A 23405-nucleotide genomic window follows, 5' to 3' on the forward strand; every position below is an offset into this window, starting at 1 on the left:
ATCTTGTAATATACAATTTTATGATTTTGCCTCACTCAAACCTGCCTTTTGTATCCCTGGATCACGCTGTCCGCTATGAAATAGGTTTGTTGTGTATTTTGAATGAACAGTGAAAGAACAATTCTTTTTTACAAAGCTATTTATAAGAGTGGAGTTATATCTACAGATGCAGCCAGTTTGCCAGATCTTTGCTAGAACTAACAGTAATATTGTCTATCTAACTTGAGAAATCCTTTGCCATAAAATAGTCAAATTAACAGATGTAACTTATGATTTTGTAGCAGATAAGAGTATTTGATTGAAAGGGGACTTAATTTTAAGAAACAGGTATATTTTTAGTGGTGCAATGATTTTGAGACTTATGAGAAGAGAACTCTTAGAACATACGTTTTACATTTCCTATTACGTTTTTGTTTGATGTCTAGCTCTGTTTCATTAAAACCCGTTTTAGCACTATAAAAGTTAAAATATATTATCAGTTTTAGTAGGTTACTATTTAAAACTGAGTGTTTAACTTTTTCCTCTAGTGTGTTCATTTATGAGCTCCCTATTTTATTAATATATAAATATTTGATTTATATGTATTTAGTTTCTGTGTAGTATAGTATTATGATTATTTTAATGCCATTTAACCACATTAAAAAGTCTCCCAAAATAATTCGGGATATTGTTAAATAGTTAAAATCTAAACTTTTTGTTTTAAGTAGAAATTTAAAAATTTGTAATATGCACTTTTTTTTTTTTGAAGAATTAAGATCTGGTTAATGCTGATAGGTAATTGTTGGGTAATTATTAAAATGATTGGATAATTATTAAAATTCATGTTGTTAAATAGTGTAACATGTTAAGAAAATTTAAGTGCATGATGTACTTGTCAGTTGAGTATTTAATCCTGTTATAAATTGCCTGTATTTTGTTAAGAAGTCACTTTGTTTTGTTTTATTCTTATAATGGAGGAGAACAGCAATTCAGAACAAGGGTCAAAGCAAGGTAAAGCAAGTTGTTAAACACTTTAGAATTACATTTTTTTTTCTTTTTTTGGTCCCTTCTAGTGTGATACTCTGAAGGCAGCTGCTACAGATAAACTCTAGAGCCCCAGATGGTGGTTGCCTAATCCTCATGAGAATTCATGTCCTGGAAGCAGCTCTTATCGCTCCAGACCTGACATTGTGAGCTTTCGCTAAGGAGAGAATAATATAAACATACTATGCATGAGTTTCACTTCTTGAATATGTCAAAGACACAGGAAGTTATAGTAAAGTATAACAAGAACAGAGTTCACATTATTGAAAGTTATTTAAAGCACTTGATGCTGACTTGTGATGAGTGATGGAATATGGTTTGGGAAGAAAGATACAATGGTCGTTTTCATGAAACAAAAACACTGCTCTTCCCGTATCATGAATTCAGGTGTATAACTGTCATTAAGTGTGCAGTACCCAAAAGAATACACTGTTTTGTGACTTGCTGTAACAATTTAAAACAATTCTTTGCATAAATGAATGGCTCTATTTCCCACCCAGTAGTCGTCTCTGTTTGGAAAGTCAGAACAACAATTCCACTATTCTGAATTTGCTGTTTTGTTCAAAAGATTTCCAGGATCTGGATTCTTGACAAATGGAACTGTTTTTCTCTTTGCCATAGTAGTGAAATGTTTGAAAGTAGGGTTGTGTAGAATTCATCTACTCTAGGTAGTGTTTCATTGAATATGTGAACAGAAATAATTGTTGAATCACCCACCACTGATTTTATGACTCTGTAGGCAATATGGGGGCTTTTTCTCCCTGAAAATTATAAAATGTGTAATCAAATAAGAAACTATAGTATCCCTCATAATATAACCTTAGCCTCTCTTTCGAGTCTTTATATCTCTTTTCTATGAATACTCTGTCCTCCAGCCACTCTGGACTTCTCATTAGTCCCAGAATCTGTTATGCCTTTTTATGTTATCATACTATGTCTCATTTAATTTCATCTTCCTGAAGAGCCTTTCCTTGAAAGAGACTCTACTCATCCTATGAGACCCAGCTCAAATACCACTTATTCAGTGAATCTTCCACAGATTGAATCATTTCATTTTCTTATCTCCAGTGGTGTTAACAGCAAGACTGATCTTTCTAAGGGCTTCCCTGGTGGCTCAATGGTAAAGATTCTGCCCACAGTGCAGGAGACACAGGAGATGCAGGTTCGATCCCTGGGTTGGGAAGATCGCCTGGAGGAGGGCACGACAGCCCACTCCAGTATTCTTGCCTGGAAAATCCCATGGACAGAGGAGCCTGGCAGGCTGTGGTCCATGGGGGTCACAAAAGAGTTGGATATGACTGAAACGACTGAGCATGATCTTTCTAAGGGGCAAATTTGAATGTCTCAAAAAAGTTTTAACTCTTATTGCTCTTTATATCAAACCCAGTAGTATGTCAGCCTAGTGGTTTTTGTCTTTGTTTTTTTGCTCCACCCCTTAGCCAGTCTCATCTTCTTGGCTAGTGCCCTGTCACAGAATTAACTTGCTCTTACTTCTCCTCACCTTACTTTATGTTCCTTTTTTTTTTTTTTTTAACAGTAGTGTGCCTCCATATCTGTCCATTTTAGTCTTTCTTATGTTTTAAGGTCTTGCCCAGTATTGTCTTATCCATGAGGTCCCCACATTCCAAATTAGAAATCACAGCTTTATTGAACAGACATTATATATAAGACATTGTGCTAGATTTGGTTGAGTACAGAAACTAGTCAGAAAAGAGAAATTCTAATCCTTAAAGAGTTTATAGTTTAAAAGGGATAGCTATTGTACAAGTTAGAAAGTGACAGGAGCCATAAGAGAGACATCATTCAATTGCAGGAATAATTCCAGTCATCCTTTGGTATTGGCAGAGAATGGTTCCAGAACCCATCTCGAGCACCAAGATCTGTGGATGCTCAAGTTTCATAGGTTGATCCTCCCTGTCTACAGATGCAGAACCCACAGATATGGAGGGCCAAGTGTACTTCCAATTGGGGTGCTCACAAGAGTCATATTTTAGTAATTCGTGTTTATCCAACTCCTCTGTTTAATTGGGAGCTCCTGATGGCAGATCCATCTCAAACTTGACTGTGTAATGTCTAACACAGTATCTCAGGGGGTAGGGAGAAAATAAATTTGAAAGATAAGATAGAATTGAGTAAAACCCAAACATGGGTTATTAGATAGGACCAGGTGATTGGGTGAAGCAAGAGGCATCAAAGACCCATGATCAATCTTTGTTTTTTACATTGAATTAATTAATAACTTCCCCTTGGTGGGTTTGTTATATTTTCCTTGCTTTATGAAGTTCTTTTTTTTTTTTTTGCCTATCATGTGCTTAGTCTGAAACTTCCTGCTTACCACCTGTATCCTATAGCTGTCTACTCACTGGGCTCATTTTCTATTGCTTCCTGTTGCTGTCACATTGGCTTCACTCCCCCCTCCCCACCCACATTCTTTTTTGGGGTTCTGTTTCCTGCAGTACATTAAGAGGCCAATGAAAACATGCCCCAGATGGTGCTGTTCTTTATCATGATCTCTCGCCACTTTGTGTTCCTATATAAAAGAACAAACAAAAAGCAAAACAAAAAGACACATGCTGCTGGTTTGTAACTCAGCTGGCTCTGCTTTCTCCTACTCTTGTTTTTGCTGTTCTCTCTCATTCTTGGTTTCTTCTCTTTTTCTTTTTTTTCTTTACTGTTCTTCCATTTCTGCTCTCATGTTTGTATACCACCATTGTAAAATCCTTTATATTCTCTCCCTGACTGGATTGTATATTCTCTTATTCTTGCTTCCCATTCTAAATTTTCTCTTTTTTTCTGTTCTGTTTTTTTTTTTTTAAATTCAGTTTCTATCATCTTTTCTCTCTGTTTTCTTCTTCATTTTTGTTTCTGTCTTTATTATCCTCAACTCTTTTTCCATTCTTCATTGTATATCGTTTTAAACAAGGAAAGCAAAAGAAACAACCCCCCCCCCCACCCAAAACAGGTAACTTCTCAGCTGTATCAAGGCCTCATTTTCTACTTCATTTCCATGTTCCCTGTTGCTTTCATAAGAGCTAACACCTTGCTTCTCCCTTCAGTTATTGCTTTTCATTCTTTTCCCATATTCCTTCCCCATAATAAATCTTAAACAGTGATACTGGCTCTTCTCCATCATTTTAATTTACCATTCCATATGCTTCCTCTTTCCATTATTCTTCTGTCTGTGTGTGTGAAGGCCCTAAAATGAGGAAGGTTTAACTAATGTGCAGCTACAGTGCTGAGTCCTGCAATACTGGCTATTTTACCTTAGATGATTTAGTGGTGAAGATAGAAGCAGAAACCAAATCAAATGGAAGAACATTAAAAGATTAAAAACTGGAGAGTGTTTATAGCTGTTTCTGTTAATTATGCTTTTTGGAAAATGGAAATGTAATTGAGGAACAACAGAGTAGCATAAGGAGGCCAAAAGTGAACCATGGGGTCACTCTCTGTCCAAAGATACATATTGCCCCCCGCCCCCACCCTGAGTATACCGTCCACTAGGTTCTGTTCATTAGAAATGCATGTGGTTTAACTGGTCTTTTAAAAAATGTAAGTGTCCTATAATACTAAGTCTCATTTAGACCTTGTGTGAGTTATTCTTAATCAGATTGTGAATAAGAATTTTATTTTTATTTGAATATGTAGGAAGGCTGTCGGAGGGAAGTCAAGCTCTAATGGGTATGAAAAGGAGCTGTGGAGAGCAAGAGTACCATTGCATTCTTCTGTAACTTTTGTTTTGAATTCATTGCATTTCTTTAGCTAAAGGAAATATTAGTAATATTCTAACCTAATTTCTTTATTTCATAGGTAAAAATAAGAGAAGTTGACTTGTTTAGGTCTTTTAGCTTCTTAGTGATAGAAGAGGGACAATTCTACCCATTGTCCTCTTTATATCATCATGTTATTTTTATACTACAGTGGATTCCTAACCATTCTCTGACTTAAGTGAGGGGAACAGGATCAAAAAGGGACAGAAGGTAATATATGCATGTGCCTTACCACCTCCTTTTTCCTCCTTCCCCCCTTAATTATTAGCATATTATAACATTCTGGATATGAATGACTGAGAATCTGTTGTGTTACCTATAGAAGAAAATAAAAATGTTAGACTTTTATTAAAGAGGAAAGCTAATAGATATATTTAAAAGTCTTTATCTGCTCTTTTACTTATGTTCATCAAAAACACAACTTCTGAGATACAAGATTGCTTTTTGTCTAGAAATTCTGAATGAGTGGGAGTGAAGCCAAAACTGACTAGAGAATCAAGTGGTCCAGCATTACTTAAGAGTTGAATGTGTTTAAATCAGCAGGTCCCAATGACATGCATCATAGGACACTTAAAGATTTGGCAGATATCATTGCAGAGGCGCTAGCAAATTACCATGCACAGGATGTGAAAGGGGCAGAGTAATGGTAGTGCTTCTAAGTCACCACTTTTGTTAGTCTAGTGCTCTTCACTGCCTCCTCCCAAAGCTATAGAAACAAAGAAGCTATACAAAACTCACATTATTTGCATTGCACTGGCCCTTGAAAACACCATTTACTCAGCCATACCCCATTTTCATTTGTCATTTTCCCAACTTATGCATTCTAAATTATAAATCCAGTATGGATTTTAAGAACTTGTAATGTCTCTTGAAAATAGAGGTTAAAAAGAGCACTTCAATTCATTAAGTGTTTGTAGAATTCCAGTTTGCAGAGTACTTTTAACAGACTGCTTCATTTTATCTGCCAACCAACTCAGAATGTTTTTGATAAAAATAAAAGATTTACACTCATTGGACTCAATTTGTACTATTAATCCAAATCTCCTTTACTTGTTTATATCTTCTATCTGCTTCCACAAAAGGATTTGAGATAGATTGAGATAGGATGCACCTACAATGGGACAGTTAAATATAAAGTCATAGAATAAAAGATTAGATAAATTTCTCTCCTCTGAGAACCTGAGATAAAGTTATTACGTAAGCTTTAACTTTAGCTCTCTCTTTGGGAGCCACAGAAAAGGGAAACATTATGAGGGGGGTGTGTGTGTGTGTGTTTGTGTGTGTTTAATTAAAGAAGAGCATATTAGTCTTTACCTTATTTCATGGTTATTTATACACAGTGTTTTATGTCTGTTAACTTCTTTAGAGTACCAGCCACAATGGATCAACGTTTCTAGTCATGACAGTATTTATCATGAGTGACCAAGTGGTTAAATATGCTTTCTTAAGAAACACTGAGTGATATAAGTTATAGACAACTATTTAAACCAAGGTTTTATAAAGGCTGTAAAATAGTTCTTTATATAACCTTTGCTTTTATTGACACCCCTCCCCTTGCCAAAACACAGAGTATAACTGGGAGGGGCAGGTGGTACTTTGAACAAATCATCAACTTCAGAGTCAGATGAACCCAGATCTAGTCCCAGATCTATTTATTATTTTGGACCCTTGGACAAGTTGTGTAACCTCACTGAGCTTTAGTTTCCTGATTTGTAAGATGGTGCTATTAATGATAGTTTTCTCAGAGGAGTTTTGGGGTGTCTAAATGAAGTAATCCAAGCAGTTACTCCACAATTAGTTTCTTCTTAGGGAAAATAATAAATATCCTGTACTGAGCATGGCTTTGTCAGCTGTATAGTTCTGTTTATTCCTTCCTTCTCCTTAGTGCCTTATGCTATAGTTGTCATATACAGTTCACGTGTGTTCACTAAAAACCCACAACAAAATGTTATGATTTTTCTTTAACCATAGGTATTTTTTAAAACTTAGGAGAAGAAAATTACTTCATCTGTTTATTTGCAGTATCTAGTGTTCTTCATTGCTTCCTGAAAATCTGAAGTAATACCTATTTGGTATTATTTCCCTTTAGCCTAAAAAACTTCTTTTATCTTTCTTGAAGTGCAGATCTGCTGGTCATGAGTTCTCTTAGTTATCATTTATCTGAAAAGGTCTTTTTTGTTTGTTTTTAATTATTTTATTCATTTTAATTGGAGGATAATTACTTCACAGTATTGTGATAGTTTTTGCCGTACATCGACATTGAAAAGGTCTTTATCCTGCCTTCTTTTTATTTTCCCCTTTGCGTGTGTTTGTTGAAGTGCAGTTTAAATACTGTGGAATTCACGTTTTGAGTAAACAGTTTGATGAGTTTTGACAAATGTATGTGATTTTTATAGCCACCACTAGATTTAAGATGAAGAGTATTTAAAATACCCCAAAACTTGTCCTCATGCCCCTTATAGTCAGTCCCCTCCATACTCCTGTTTCCTGGAAGCTGCTGATCTGATTTCTGCCCTGATAGTTTTGCTTTTTGCAGAATCTCAGGTAGAGAACTAGACAGTTTGTAGCCTTTGATCTGACTTGTTTCACTTAACATAGTGCTTTTGAGATTCAGCCATGTTTCTGGATATTACTGTTGAATATTCCATTGATGAGTTATACCATAGTTTATCTATTTACCAGTTGATGGACATTTGAAGTTATTTACAATTCTTGGCTATTATGCATAAAGTTATTTTAAACATTTGTGTACAAGTCTTTAAGTGATACATGTTTTCATATCTCTTGGGTTAATACATAGGAGTGCTTTGCTTGCTCATACTTTAAGTATACATCTAACTATTGAAAATAGCTATGCTGTTTTCCAACTGGTAAATAACTCTACCACTGTACATTTCCAGAGCAAGGTAATGAGGATTGCAGTTGCTTCACAGCCTTGTCTGTGCTTGGTATTATTGTATTTTAAAATTTTAGCCATAGTATGTAGTGCTATCTCATTGTGATTTCTGTTTGGATTTTGCCAGTGATTATTGATGTTGAACTTTTTATTAATGTGCATATTTGACATGTGTGTGTTTTTGGTGAATTGTCTGTTCAGATCTTCTATCCATTTTTAAATTGGGCTGTTTGTCATCTTATTGAATAGTAAATATCCTTTGCAGATCTGGATAAAACCGCTTTATCAGATTGTTTTGTAGTTATTTTCTCCCAGTCTATCAGATCAGATCAGATCAGTCGCTCAGTCATGTCCGACTCTTTGGGAACCCGTGAATCGCAGCATGCCAGGCCTCCCTGTCCATCACCAACTCCCGGAGTTCACTCAGACTCACGTCCATCAAGTCAGCGATACTGTCCAGCCATCTCATCCTCTTCTCCTCCTGCCCCCAATCCCTCCCAGCAGCAGAGTCTTTTCCAATGGGTCAACTCTTCGCATGAGGTGGCCAAAGTACTGGAGTTTCAGCTTTAGCATCAGTCCTTCCAAAGAGATCCCAGGGCTGATCTCCTTCAGAATGGACTGGCTGGATCTCCTTGCAGTCCAAGGGACTGTCGAGAGTCTTCTCCAACACCACAGTTCAAAAGCATCAATTCTTCGGCGCTCAGCCTTCTTCACAGTCCCTCTCACATCCATACATGACCACAGGAAAAACCATAGCCTTGACTAGATGAACGTTTGTTGGCAAAGTAATGTCTCTACTTTTGAATATGCTATCTAGGTTGGTCATAACTTTCCTTCCAAGGAGTAAGCGCCTTTTAATTTGATAGCTGCAGTCACCATCTGTAGTGATTTTGGAGCCCAGAAAAATAAAGTCTGACACTGTTTCCACTGTTTCCCCATCTATTTCCCATGAAGTGGTGGGACCAGATACCATGATCTTCGTTTTCTGAATGTTGAGCTTTAAACCAACTTTTTCACTCTCCACTTTCACTTTCATCAAGAGGCTTTTGAGTTCCTCTTCACTTTCTTCCATAAGGGTGGTGTCATCTGCATATCTGAGGTTATTGATATTTCTCCTGGCAATCTTGATTCCAGTTTGTGTTTCTTCCAGTCTAGCATTTCTCATGATGTACTCTGCATATAAGTTAAATAAACAGGGTGACAATATACAGCCTTGATGAACTCCTTTTCCTATTTGGAACCAGTCTGTTGTTCCATGTCCAGTTCTAACCGTTGCTTCCTGACCTGCATACAAATTTCTCAAGAGGCAGATCAGGTGGTCTGGTATTCCCATCTCTTTCAGAATTTTCCACAGTTTATTGTGATCCACACAGTCAAAGGCTTTGGCATAGTCAATAAAGCAGAAATAGATGTTTTTCTGGAACTCTCTTGCTTTTTCCATGATCCAGTGGATTTTGGCAATTTGATCTCTGGTTCCTCTGCCTTTTCTAAAACCAGCTTGAAAATCTGGAAGTTCATGGTTTACATATTGCTGAAGCCTGGCTTGGAGAATTTTGAGCATTACTTTACTAGCGTGTGAGATGAGTGCAATTGTGCGGTAGTTTGAGCATTCTTTGGCATTGCCATTCTTTGGGATTGGAATGAAAACTGACCTTTTCCAGTCCTGTGGCCACTGCTGAGTTTTCCAAATTTGGTGGCATACTGAGTGCAACACTTTCACAGCATCATCTTTCAGGATTTGGAATAGTTCAACTGGAATTCCATCACCTCCACTAGCTTTGTTCGTAGTGATGCTTTCTAAGGCCCACTTGCCTTCACATTCCAGGATGTCTGGCTCTAGGTCAAGTGATCACACCATTGTGATTATCTTGGTCGTGAAGATCTTTTTTGTACAGTTCTTCTGTGTATTCTTGCCATCTCTTCTTAATATCTTCTGCTTCTGTTAGGTCCATACCATTTCTGTCCTTTATCGAGCTCGTCTTTGCATGAAATATTCCTTTGGTATCTCTGATTTTCTTGAAGAGATCCCTAGTCTTTCCCATTCTGTTGTTTTCCTTTATTTCTTTGCACTGATCGCCGAAGAAGGCTTTCTTATCTCTTCTTGCTATTCTTGGAACTCTGCATTCAGATGTTTATATCTTTCCTTTTCTCCTTTGCTTTTTGCTTCTCTTCTTTTCACAGCTATTTGTAAGGCCTCCCCAGACAGCCATTTTGCTTTTTTGCATTTTTTTTCCATGGGAATGGTCTTGATCCCTGTCTCCTGTACAGTGTCATGAACCTCATTCCATAGTTCATCAGGCACTCTTTATCTATCAGATCTAGGCCCTTAAATCTATTTCTCACTTCCACTGTATAATCATAAGGGATTTGATTTAGGTCATACCTGAATGGTCTAGTGGTCTTCCCTATGTCTTCAATGTAAGTCTGATTTTGGCAATAAGGAATTCATGACTTGAGCCACAATCAGCTCCCAGTCTTGTTTTTGCTGACTGTATAGAGCTTCTCCATCTTTGCCTGCAAAGAATATAATCAGTCTGATTTCAGTGTTGACCATCTGGTGATGTCCATGTATAGAGTCTTCTCTTGTGTTGTTGGAAGAGAGTGTTTGTTATGACCAGTGCATTTTCTTTGCAAAACTCTATTAGTCTTTGCCTTGCTTCATTCCATATTCCAAGGCCAAATTTGCCTGTTACTCCAGGTGTTTCTTGACTTCCTACTTTTGCATTCCAGTCCCCTATAATGAAAAGGACATCTTTTTTGGATGTTAGTTCTAAAAGGTCTTATAGGTCTTCATAGAACCGTTCAGCTTCTTCAGCATTACTGGTTGGGGCATAGACTTGGATTACTGTGATATTGAATGGTTTGCCTTGGAAATGAACAGAGATTATTCTGTCGTTCTTGAGATTGCATCCAAGTACTGCATTTCGAACTCTTTTGTTGACCATGATGACCACTGGGACACAAAAAGGATATGTCATAAAGGGAAAAACTGAGTAGTTATCAAAATCTAAAACCTTTGTCTTGAGAAAGACACAATTAGGAGAATGAAAAGACAAGCTATAGGCTGGCTTCTCCTAATTGTGTCTTTCTCAAGACAAAGGTTTTAGATTTTGATAACTACTCAGTTTTTCCCTTTATGACATATCCTTTTTGTGTCCCATTTTAAAAACCAAAAAACCTAAGATTATAAAGATTTTCTTTTAGAGGTTTTATAGCACTTGATTTTACATTTGGGTTTATAATTCATTTTGCATTAACTTTTGTATATACTGTAAAGAAAAAGAAGTTGATTTATTTGCATATTTTTCTATTTGTTCTAGGACTATTTTTTGAAAAGAGAATCCATCCTCCTCTGAATTACCTTGGCACCTTTGTCAAAATCTGTTGACAGTATAAATTGGGCTCTCTTTCTATATTTCTGTTGTGTGAAATTGATCTGCATGTCTATGCATAACACAATTTCACATTGTCTTGATCATTATAACTAAGTACTGAGTCTTGCAATTGTGAGAATAAATCTTCTAATTTTGTTCTTGTTATCCTGTTTTGTCTTTCCATTTCTATTTTCAAATAATCTAGTTAATTTTTTAAAACTGCTGGGATTTTAATTTTTTTGTCATATATCTACGTTTGGAGAAGAATTAATATCTTAATGATAATCTCCTGATTTGTGCACATGGTACAGCGCTCCATTTAGTTGAATTTTTACTTTCTTAAATCATATTTTTTGAAGCTTTCAGTCTATATTTCTTGAGCATTAAATGGTAAATTTATCTTTTAAGTATTTCTGTTTTGATTGTAAGTGGTACTTTTTAATCCAGTTTACAATTTTTAGGTGATAGTATATATGCAGATGACACCACCCTTATGGCAGAAAGTGAAGAGGAACTAAAAAGCCTCTTGATGAAAGTGAAAGTAGAGAGTGAAAAAGTTGGCTTAAAGCTCAACATTCAGAAAATGAAGATCATGGTATCCGGTCCCATCACTTCATGGGAAATAGATGGGGAAACAGTGGAAACAGTGTCAGACTTTATTTTTCTGGGCTCCAAAGTCACTGCAGATGGAGACTGGAGTCATGAAATTAAAAGACGCTTACTCCTTGGAAGAAAAGTTATGGTCAACCTAGATAGCATATTCAAAAGCAGAGACGTTACTTTGCTAACAAAGGTCCGTCTAGTCAAGGCTATGGTTTTTCCTGTGGTCATGTATGGATCTGAGAGTTGGACTGTGAAGAAGGCTGAGTGCCGAAGAATTGATGCTTTTGAACTGTGGTGTTAGAGAAGACTCTCGACAGTCCCTTGGACTGCAAGGAGATCCAGCCAGTCCATTCTGAAGGAGATCAGCCCTGGGATTTCTTTGGAAGGAATGATGCTAAAGGTGAAACTCCAATACTTTGGCCACCTCATGTGAAGAGTTGACCCATTGGAAAAGACTCTGCTGCTGGGAGGGATTGGGGGCAGGAGGAGAAGGGGATGACAGAGGATGAGATGGCTGGATGGCATCACTGACTCGATGGACATGAGTCTGAGTGAACTCCGGGAGTTGGTGATGGACAGGGAGGCCTGGTGTGCTGTGATTCATGGGGTCGCAAAGAGTTGGACACGACTGAGCAACTGAACTGAACTGAACTGATAGGCTTAAAATGGAATTTTGTTTGTCTTTTATCCTGCAACTTTGCTGAACTCAGTTCAGTTGTTTGCAGTTTCTTTAAGATTTTCTACATAAATTATCATGTCTTACGTACATAAAGACAGTTTTACTTTTTTATTTTTTGCTTTATTGTACTGAATTAAGGCCTCCCAAAAATATTGAATAGAAGTAGGAGAGCATGTATTGTTTTGTTCCTTGTCTTGGAGTGAGGAGATTCTCTTTAACAATACTTGTGGGCTTAGCTGTAGTGTCTTTTTTAGATGCCCTTTATCAGGTTGAAGTGTAGTTCCTTTCTATTCTTAGTTTGTTGAAGATTTTTATAGCAGTGGCCATTGGGTTTTTTTACATTCTTTTTGTGTGAGTTTGTGTGTACAGTGAGATGATCACATAGTGTTCTTTTTAAAGATTTTTGTAAACATCATTTGGTGGTGGTGGTTTAGTCGCTAAGTCATGTCCGACTCTTGTGACTCTGTGGACTATAGCCTGCCAGGCTTCTCTGCACATGGGATTCTCCAGCTAAGAATACTGGAGTGGGTTGCCGTTTCCTTCTCCAGGGGATCTTACGGACCCAGGGATTGAACCTGGGTCTCCTGCATTGCAGGCAGATTCTTTACCAACTGAGCTATGAGGGAAGACATCATTTAGGTCATGGTTAAATGATGAAAAACATTAATTAAACCACTTAGAATTTCTGTGAGCTAAAGTTTACTTGTTCATGATATACACTTTATATATTTCTGGAATCAATTAAATTTTAAAGAGTTTTTGCATTTGTGTTCATGAAGGATATTGGCTGTAACATTCTTTTTATCTAACATGTTTGTCTGGTTTGCATTACTATAGTGCTGACCTAATAAAATGTGTTGGGAATGTTCCCTTCTCTTCAGTTTCCAGAAGCATTTTTGTAGAATTTTGTGTAATTCTTAAGTAATATGTGTAGAATTTTGTAGAATTCACAAGTGAGGTTATCTGAACCTGGAGTTGGCTTTGTAGGAAAGTTTTAAACCATGAATTCAATTTAATAGATGTAGGGACATACACATCTGTTATCTCTGTTCTTGATTAAATTTTGGTTGTTTGTCTTTCAACAAATCTGTCCATTTGGTTCTCAGGTTTTTTGGTCATAAATTTGTTTCTAGCATCCACTTAACATTAAAATAGCTTTTAATGTATGTAAGGTCTATAGTGATGTCTCCTCTTTCATCACTAACAGTGGTAATTTGCATCTCAGTCTTTTCCAGTTCTTTTTAGCTACTTCTCATTGTATTGAACTTTCTCAGAGAAGCAGCTTTTGATTTAATTTGTCCTTTTCCTAAGAAGTTCCTATCATGATTTGAGGCCTTTTTTTCCTTTCACTATTAATATTTAAGGCTTTAAATTTCCCTCTAAGAACTGTTTTAACTTCATCCTCTTAGTTTTCATAGGTTACCTTTTCATTTTTATTCAATTCAAAATAAATATATTCTAATTTCTCTTGTACTTTTTGTTTCTCTAGATAATGAGTTATGTGTGTGTGTGTGTGTGTGTGTGTGCATATATATATATTTAATTTTCAGATATTTGGGGATTTACTTTTACTATAGTAGAGACAACCTTTGTATGAGTTAAATTCTTTTCAAATGTATTGAGACTTGCTTTGGTCTAGAATAAAGGTCTGTTTTGTGGGTTGTCATGTCCTCCAGGAGATGTTCCTGACCCAGGAATCAAACCCAAGTCTCCTTGGTCTCCTGCATTGCAGGCAGATTGTTTACCCACTAAGCCATCTAGGAAACCCCGTGATGACCCTTGCACATTCAAGTCCTTACTAAAAGATTCTGCTTTTGGTGAGTCTTGAGATTCATACAAGTTAATATATCTAAGTTGCTTGATAGTGTTTAAGTCTTCTGAATCTTTACTGATTTTTTTTTTAAGTTCACTTTTTACTAGTTATTAAGAGAAGCGTATTGAAATCTTGCTTTAACGGTTGTTGATTTATTGATTTTTTCCCCCCTTTCAGTCTTCTTAGTTTTCAATTTATGTTTTTAATCCCTGTTCTTAGGATTATTATATTTTAATGAATTAACCCGTTTGTCATTATTAAAGGGAATCTGTCTATTCCTGGCAGTGTTCTTTGTTCTGCAGTCTACTTTTTCTGATATTAATATAACCAGCTCCTCCAGCTTTCATTTGATTAATATTTAGATGCCATCTTTTTTACATACAGTCTTAATTTTTAGCCAGTATGTGTCTTATATTTAAAGTGTTCTTCTTGTGAATAGCACATAATTGGGTTTTTTGCCTAGCTCAGATGGTTTTCCCACATATAGTCAAATTAGTGTTTACCTAGAAACTTGATGAAACCATTCTGCAGAGATGGGGAACTCTCTTTGAGGGTAGCCCCTTCCTCTCTGGTATTTTAACCTGGTTATTCTAGCCAATTTGACTTGCTGAAACTCTGTGGTCTGTCTTTTCAACTCAGTGGTGCAGATAGGCTCTGGTTTAGCTGCTGCTAAGTCGCTTCAGTCGTGTACGACTCTCTGCGACCCTATAGACGGCAGCCCACCAGGCTCCCCCATCCCTGGGATTCTCCAGGCAAGAACACTGGAGAGGGTTGCCATTTCCTTCTCCAATGCATGAAAGTGAAAAGTGAAAGTGAAGTCGCTCAGTCGTGTCCGACACTTAGCAACCCCATGGACTGCAGCCTACCAGGCTCCTCCATCCATGGGATTTTGCAGGCAAGAGTACTGGAGTGGATTGCCATTGCCTTCTCCCTGGTTTAGCTACCCCTCCCTAAATTTTGACCTAGAAACTCCCAACATGATAAGCCTAGGCTACTTTTAAGATTTACCTGGTTTGTTTTCCCTCTCTAGGATCACTATTCTGCTCTTCCTGTTATTCTGTGTCTAAATGTGTTTCGAATGTTGTGTGGGATGGTATATATACATAATCCCTATTACTCCTTAATAGCTGGAAATACAAGATTGCTTTGATTCTTAAAAGATACATTTGGTGAGGGGAGCTTCCCTCACGGCTCAGATGGTAAAAGCATCTGCTTGCAATGCAGGAGACCTGGGTTTGATCCCTGGGTGGGGAAGATCCTCTGGAGAAGGATATGGCAACCCACTCCAGTACTCTTGCCTGGAAAATTCCATGGATGGAGGAGCCTGGTAGGCTATAGTCCATGGGGTTGCAAAGAGTTGGACCCGACTGAGTGACCTCACTTCCCAGAGGCCAGACATGGGAGCTTATGTCTATGTGTATATTTGGTGCATATAGTATTCTCATTTAACAGCTTTATTTCTTTTAGTGTTTTATTTATTTCTACTGTGTTTTGTTATTTTGATGGTAGGTCAGTGGTCATTTATATTATTTTTTATATGTTGTGTTGTTTTCCTCTAACTTCTTTCAAGATTTTCTCTTTATTTTTATTTTCTAGGAGTTTGACTCTGTGATGTGCCTAGTTATGGTTTTCTTTGTATTTGTCCTGGTTAGAAGTCACTGAAATTTATTAAATTTTGAAAGTTTTACTCATTATTTATCTTTTTTTATGCTTCATTTTATGGTGTGTAGTTTCCAATTACACATATATTAGACCTCTTGGTATGTTCCACAGGTTATGTTGCTCTGTTATCTTAAAATCTTTTTCCTTTTTGTCAGGTTGAATAATTTCTATTGATCTTTCTTCATGGCCACTAACTTTTTTTCTTACTACCTCCAAATTGCTGTTAAGCCTTTTAGGTGATTTTGTTTAAAAAATCATGTATTGTGTCTTTCAGTTCTAAAATTCCTCTTTTTTCTTTCTGATTTTTATTTTTGTGCTGTGATTTCCTATTTAATATTTCAAGTATTTAAAAAAGCAATAAGCTTTATTTTTTAAACAGCTTTAGGTTCACAGTAAGATTGAGTAGGAAATACAGAGAATTTATACTCCCCATTCCCTCCCACCCCCTCCACATATTCATACTCATAATCTCCCATACTTTCAACATCTGATACATTTATTTGGTGCATTTATTACCATCAGTGAACTTACACTGAAATATTGTTATCACCCACGGAAAACCCCATAGTTTCCATTAGGGTTTACTCTTGGTACTGTTCATTCTGTGTACAAATGTCTAATGATGTACAGCCACTATTGCAGTGTCATACAGAATAGTTTCACTCCCTCCCAAAGTTGCTCTGCCATTTTGCATTCCCACCAACAGTGAAGGAGAGTTCCTGTTGCTCCACATTCTTGTCAGCATTTGATACTACTAGTGTTCCGGAAATTGGCTATTTTAAGACATGCGTAGTGGTATCTTTTGTAATTTCAAATTTCCCAGTGGATGTATGATGTTGAACATCTTTTCATATGCTCATTTGCCACCTTTATATCTTCTTTAGTGGTATAGCTGTTAAGACCTTTTTCCCATTTTAAAATTGGATTATTTGTTTTCATATTGTTGAGTTTCAGGGGTTCTTTACATATTTTGGATAGTATCCTTTATCAGATGTGTCTTTTGTAAATTTTTTTTCTAATCTGTGACTTGTCTTCTCATTCTCTTGACTTTGTCTTTTATAGAGCAGAAATTTTTAATTTTAATAAAGTTCAGCTAATCAGTTGTTTCTTTCATGGATTTTGCCTTTAGTATTGTATCTAAAATTTCATTGCTATACCCAAGTTCATCTAGGTTTTTTTCCTATATTCTAGGAGTTTTATAGTTTTGCATTTTATATTTAGGTCTGTGATCCATTTTGAGTTATTTATTTTTGTGAAGAGTGTAAAAAAAAAAACTCAGTGTAAGGTCTGTGTCTTGATTCAGTTTTAGCATGTAGATGTTCAGTATTTCCAGTCACCTTTTGTTGAAAAGACTATCTTTGCTCCATTGTATTAACTTTGCCCCTTTGTCCCAGCATGTGTATTTTATACCTTTTGTAGTTGTTCCACAGTTCTTGAATATTTTGTTTTGTTTGACTTTTTCCCCCTCATTTTTATTTCTCTTAGCTTTTCAGTTTTGCAGGTTTATACTGAGACCTCCTCAAGCTCAGAGGTTCTTTCCTTAGTGTGTCCAGTTTGTTAACAACTCCCATCAAAGGCATTCTTCGTTTCTGTTACCATATTTTTTATTATTAGCATTTCTTGTAATTCTTTCTTAGCATTGTCATCTCTCAGCTTACATTATTGATCTGTTTCTTGCATGTTGTCTGATTTTTCCATTAACAACCCCTAACATAGTTTAAATTTTTTTCTAGTCTGATCTGATATTTCCAACATATCTGACTCTGTTTTTAATGCTTATTCAGCCTCTTCAAACTGTTTTGTTTTCTTTTAAAATGCATTGTTTTGAGGACTTTGTTGACAGTCCAGTGTTTCATACTTGACGCTTTTACTGCCGGGGCCTGGGTTTTATTCCTGGTCGGGGAATTAAGATCCCACAAGCTACATGATATAGTAAAAAAAAAAAATTTTTTTTAATAAAATAAAAATTTAAAAAGGTTCTCCCTCCACAGAAGTGATATACTGGATTAAAGGAACTGTGGTATATAGGCCTTTAGAAATATAATGATAAGGTGTTCTGGGTGGTGAAACATCCTGTAGGCCTCTGGTTAGATCTCAGTCTTTTGATGAGATTATCTCCCTGGATTGTGAACTTCACCAGTGCTTCTTTGGATTTTTTTAATCCTCTTAGGTGGAACAGGATGACTAGAGGGGCTTGGAATGGCTATTTTTCTTCCCCCATGTGAAAGACTAGAAGGAGCTGAAGTTGGTTATTTCCCTCCAGGTAAATTAGGCTAATAAAATTCCAGTAGGTTAGGCTCTGGTAAAATAGTTTCTCCTGGGGGCAGGTCTTATTAAGAAGAACAGAATGCTCTGGGATATTGCAAAATGGTTCTTTTTCCATTCCCCATGCCAGGAGGTAAGGGAATTTTTCTTCAGTTTTCACTGTGAGGACCTGGTTTTACCTCCTGGAGGTAAAACTCACAAAGGTGTGGGAATCTGCTTATGACTTGGTGCCCAAGTTTTTAACTCTCAAACTTGTTTAAACTGAGTCTCCATGAATTTGTCCATTACAATATAGGTTTTTTTGCACTGTTACTGGCTCTCTAATGGTTTCTGTACTGGTTAAGTTTTGATGCTCTGTATCTGCCTAGCTCTCCAATTTCTGGGGCAGTGATTTGTTTTCTTTGATGGATCTAAGAAGAGTTGTTGATATATTTAGCTTATTACTTGTTAGGATAGAGTGATGACTTTTAAGCTTCTTACATGCTCAACCAAAAACTGGAAGTCTGCAAGCATATTTTGGGCTACTTCAGTATAGTGATAACTACTTTAGGGTTGGTTTGCTCTTTGGAGTATAGGTTACATTTTCTGTCTAGTAATTTGGGGCTGTTTTGTTAGACATTGTGAATGATACATTGTAGAGACTTTGGATTCTGTTATGTTTCTCTGAAGATGGTTGTTTTCTCTCTCTTTAAATTTCTCAGAACTGACCAGCTACTTTGACACTATTTAAACTTCACGCTTGTTTTTCTTACAGTTGACCACAGATGGTATCCTTATCGTTCTACCTTATCTGCCTTAGTTGGGCTGCTTGGAGTGTGTTCTGTGTATGCGTAGTTCAGTAGTCAGTTATGTTTGGGCAGACTTTATTTATAGCATTTTGGGCTACCTCTCTCTGACTCTAGTGTCTAGATTTCCCTTCCTACTTTCTAATTACTGTAGCAGCCCCAGTCTCTGACCTCTGATTCTTTAACCAGTTAGACTGCAGCTTTCTATTAAAACTTTAATTATTCTCTTCTCCCATTCCCACTGCCAGAACTATTGATTGAGGATAGCTTCAGGTGAAGAGCTATAAAAACTGTAAACTAACCCAATGCCGTTCCTCTCTTTCAAGTATTAACTCCATTTTATGTATGTTTTTGATTGTTTTCTAGTGCCTTCATCTATAGTCAGTTCTTGTTATTCGTGATTTTGTATTTGGGACTTCACCTACTTGCTGCATTTTGTTTATAACCCCCACATCAATAGTCACTGCACTTTTGAGACTTATGTGGGGCAGCAAAAAATTTACCTGATGCACATGCTCCCAGCTGAGGTCAAACGGACAATGGTCTGCTTTCTTGTTTCATCTTTCATACGTGCTGAATAGAGGATGGAGATCGTAGGGGGCAGTGCAGTGTAGTGCAGGATACTTCAGCTCTTAACCACCTGTGAACCTTATTTTCTCTTTTGTAAAATAAAGAAGAAAGGATGAGTTGTTTTTAGGATATAAGATTATAATCTGTGAGGGGGGGGGGGTGTGTGTGTGTGTGTATGTACACGGTTGACTCCTGAACAACACAGGTTTGAATTGCATGAGTCCACTTATGTGCAGATTTTTTTTTTCAATAGGAAATACTACAGTTCAACACAATCTGCAGTTGGTTGAATCCACTGATAGAGAGCGGTAGACAAGAGAGGAACAGCATATATGGAGAGCAGACTACACATTATATATGGATTTTCAACTGTGTGGTGTACAGTCAGCATCCCCACCCCCATGTTTAGAGTCAGTCGTGTATTTCCTCTAGGAGCAGCAGCTTGCTGCTGCTGCTGCTGCTAAGTCGCTCAGTCGTGTCCGACTCTGTGCGACCCCATAGACGGCAGCCCACTAGGCTCCTGTCCCTGGGATTCTCCAGGCAAAAATACTGGAGTGGGTTGCCATTTCCTTCTCCAGTGCATGAGAGTGAAAAGTGAAAGTGAAGTTGCTCAGTCGTGCCCGACTCTTAGCGACCCCATGTACTGCAGCCCACCAGGCTCCTCTGTCCATGGGATTTTCCAGGCAAGAGTAAAATTGCTAATTCCGTGTTCATGACAACTTTATAGTATATAACATTTATGAATAATAACTCTCAAGTATAATTGTTTTTTGTATTGTGTACAGAATTTATAATTGTTTCTACAAGGTAAATGGTCTGATATGAGCTTACTCCATCATTATCAAAAGCAGAACTCTACCTCTATTTCATTTTGTAATTGCAGAATGTTCTATAAATATTTTAAAAAGCACAGGAAGGAGAATGTGTATCACTGTTGTTGCCACCACATGGAGATAACCACAGTTAACATTCTGGTGTCTGAAATTCTATTCTTTCATCTGTACAGCATGACTTGTGTGTATATGCATATTGTTAATTACCTGATTTTAAGTAAGTTGTATTTAACGTCTCAGTTTCTTGATCTGTAAAATAGGGATAATAAAATTATATATCATAGGATTTGGGGGATTAAAGATTAGTATATGTGAGGCATTTAAGCTGCATGGAGCTTATTAAATGTGATAGAATTATTAGCAATTAGATATTTTTATAATTGATGTTACACTGTAATTCTGCCATTTAAAATTGAGTATGCTGAGCATAATTGTATCTGTTATTGATAACTGAACATCAGTGTTATGAGTGAGACTCTCAATTGTTACATTTGAGGTGCAGTTTTGAATTTTGAGATCTGTGTTTAATGTTCCTCAAGGAGGAGCTTTTCCTGATTTTTTTTTTTGCTTCTTCTGTTTGAAGTTTTTTGTGTTTCCCTTGATAACCAGTTTCCTTCTTTTTTAAAAAATATCTGTGTAATATTCTTCTGTAGATTTATTTGGTTTCCTTTCTTATTTACAGCTTCTAATTTGCTGTCTACAGAGAAACTCCATAATTAAATTTGTTGAGGTAACATCTAAAATAAAGGTGTATGTTAAGTATGTGACTTTGTGAGCACCAGTATCTGCCTTTGTTTTTATTGCATTTTAGATGGATTTAGGAGCCAGAAATCTTAAAATTTAATTTTATCTTTTTTTTTCTTTCTTTTTTTTTCTAGTTTAATTTTATTTTTAAACTTTACATAATTGTATTAGTTTTGCCAAATATCAAAATGAATCCTCCACAGGTATACATGTGTTCCCCATCCTGAACTCTCCTCCCTCCTCCCTCCCCATACCATCCCTCTGGGTCGTCCCAGTGCACTAGCCCCAAGCATCCAGTATCGTGTATCGAACCTGGACTGGCATCTAGTTTCTTACATGATATTTTACATGTTCAAATGTCATTCTCCCAAATCTTCCCACCCTCTCCCTCTCCCACAGAGTCCATAAGACTGTTCTATACATCAGTGTCTCTTTTGCTGTCTCGTACACCGGGTTATTGTTACCATCTTTCTAAATTCCATATATATGCGTTAGTATACTGTATTGGTGTTTTTCCTTCTGGCTTACTTCACTCTGTATAATAGGCTCCAGTTTCATCCACCTCATTAGAATATTTTTTTTGGCCACACTGGGAATCATTTGGGTTCCTAGTTCCCTGGCCAGGGATTGAACCCATGCCCCCTGCAGTGGAAGCGTGCAGTTTTTACCACCGGACTACGAGGGATGTTCCTAGAATTCATGTTTTTTAAAACTTTTATTTTATTGGAAAAATATAGTATGGTAGTTCCCCCCCCTCCCCACCAAAGCTAAAGTAATTCATTGGAGTAGATTATGCCAGCAGAATGAAAAAAAATCTCTGTGTTAGAATTTTTACTGAGTTGGATAATTTTTTCCCCTTATAAGATATAAAGCTTAATGTTATAAGGAATAGGTACAATTTGTTTCTAATAGAATATGAACAGCATGTCTTGAATATAATTTTATTTTTTAATCAAATTTTCCTGTTTTTATTTGTCCATCTTTCTGTTTCTTTCTTTGGTTAAAACTTAATGAGTAGTTTTAAATTTTTGTAATTAAGGCATTGGTACTCCTGGCCTGCCTTACTGTGTCAGTGGTGTTCACATAATTTTTTTTCATGGATGATTTGGTGTTCCTGCTTTTTCTATTTTACATTCTTTTTCCACTTCTTAGTGTACTTTCTTTTTAAGTTTCTTAAACATTGTTTATTAAATTCCTTCCCCAGCTCTTTCTCACCTCCAGCTTTAATAGGCATGTGTGCCCCTTGGGAAAGAAGAAGGGTAAAAGTAAGAATAGAAGTGGCAGTGTAGAATAAGACAGAATGAAAATAGAAATAGGAGAGGAGGAGTATATGAATGTGAAGTCAATCATACTGATTGATAAGGAAGGGTTGGGAGTATCCTTCATCATCCTGAACTTCTCTTATATCCCATGTCTACATCATTAGCAAATCTTGTCAGTTTCAGTCTGTGAAATATACTTAAGAGTCAGAATCTGATCACTTCTTATCCATCCACATCATTGCCACTTACATTTAAATCACAGTTAAAACCTGGACTATTGTAGTAGTTTCAGAGGTGTTCTTTCCTCTCTGCCTTTTGCCACCCAGCAGTTAGTGTGGTCCTTTTAAACTTAAGTCAGATGATGTCATTCCTTTTTACAAACTCTTTGTTTCACTTAAATTAATATCCAGTGTCTAGTCCGTGGTATGAAAGGCTGTATATGATCTGGTTTTTTAACCTCTCTGATCTTCTCTCTTGTCTCTGTCGCTTACTATTAAACTGCTTCAGCCCCACACTGACCACTGTATACTACACTCCTGGCTTAGGGCTTTATGCTAAATATGCCCTCTCCTGGCTATGCTTTTTCCTCAGGAGTTGCTTGGCTGGCTCCCTCAACTTCTTTCAGATCTCTGCTCAAGTGTCGTCTTAATCTGAAGGATTTTCTCTGACTGTCTTATTTTGTGAAATAGCATCTCCTTCTTAACACCATCATTCTCAATTCCCTTTTCCCTGTTGTATTTTTGTTTTGATAGGTTGTATTGCCACTTTACATATTTTATAAGAATGTATTTATGAATGTATGTATTTTTCTAATGGCTTTACCCTGCCTGCTAAAGTAGAAACCTTCTGGTTCATTGCAATATCCCCCAGACTTAGAATACTACCTGGCTAGACTCTCAATAAATATTTCTTTGAATGCAGGATAGAATAAATAGGAAAATATAGGCAAGAAACAGTTGTGTTTCTAAGGGAAACCAGTGGCATTTTGAACTGACTCTGTAGAGATGGGGAAAGTGGTTAGTAGGTACTACTAAGGAATGTACTTAGTAGGTAAGGGATTGGAACAGATATATTATTGCTGAGGATGTTTTAGTGGGCTGATTAGTTGGACAGATAGTAATATGTGAAA

At 36.7% G+C, this 23405-nt stretch overlaps 1 protein-coding gene across 4 annotated transcripts in view; it reads left to right on the top strand.

The window, feature by feature from the left end:
- The window catches only part of ZCCHC7 (zinc finger CCHC-type containing 7), a 258086-nt gene that overhangs the window by 71213 nt on the left and 163468 nt on the right, over nt 1-23405 (top strand). For 2 of the 4 annotated variants that reach the window (XM_061425689.1, XM_061425688.1), the window contains exon 3: nt 14019-14159. The exons of the other annotated variants lie outside the window; for them this stretch is intronic. In XM_061425689.1, coding sequence (XP_061281673.1) covers nt 14019-14159 — 141 coding nt within the window. The remainder of the gene's footprint in view (nt 1-14018; nt 14160-23405) is intronic. 4 annotated transcript variants of the gene reach the window in all.

The sequence above is a fragment of the Bos javanicus genome, chromosome 8 (genome assembly GCF_032452875.1).
Source record: "Bos javanicus breed banteng chromosome 8, ARS-OSU_banteng_1.0, whole genome shotgun sequence".
Taxonomy (NCBI): domain Eukaryota; kingdom Metazoa; phylum Chordata; class Mammalia; order Artiodactyla; family Bovidae; genus Bos; species Bos javanicus.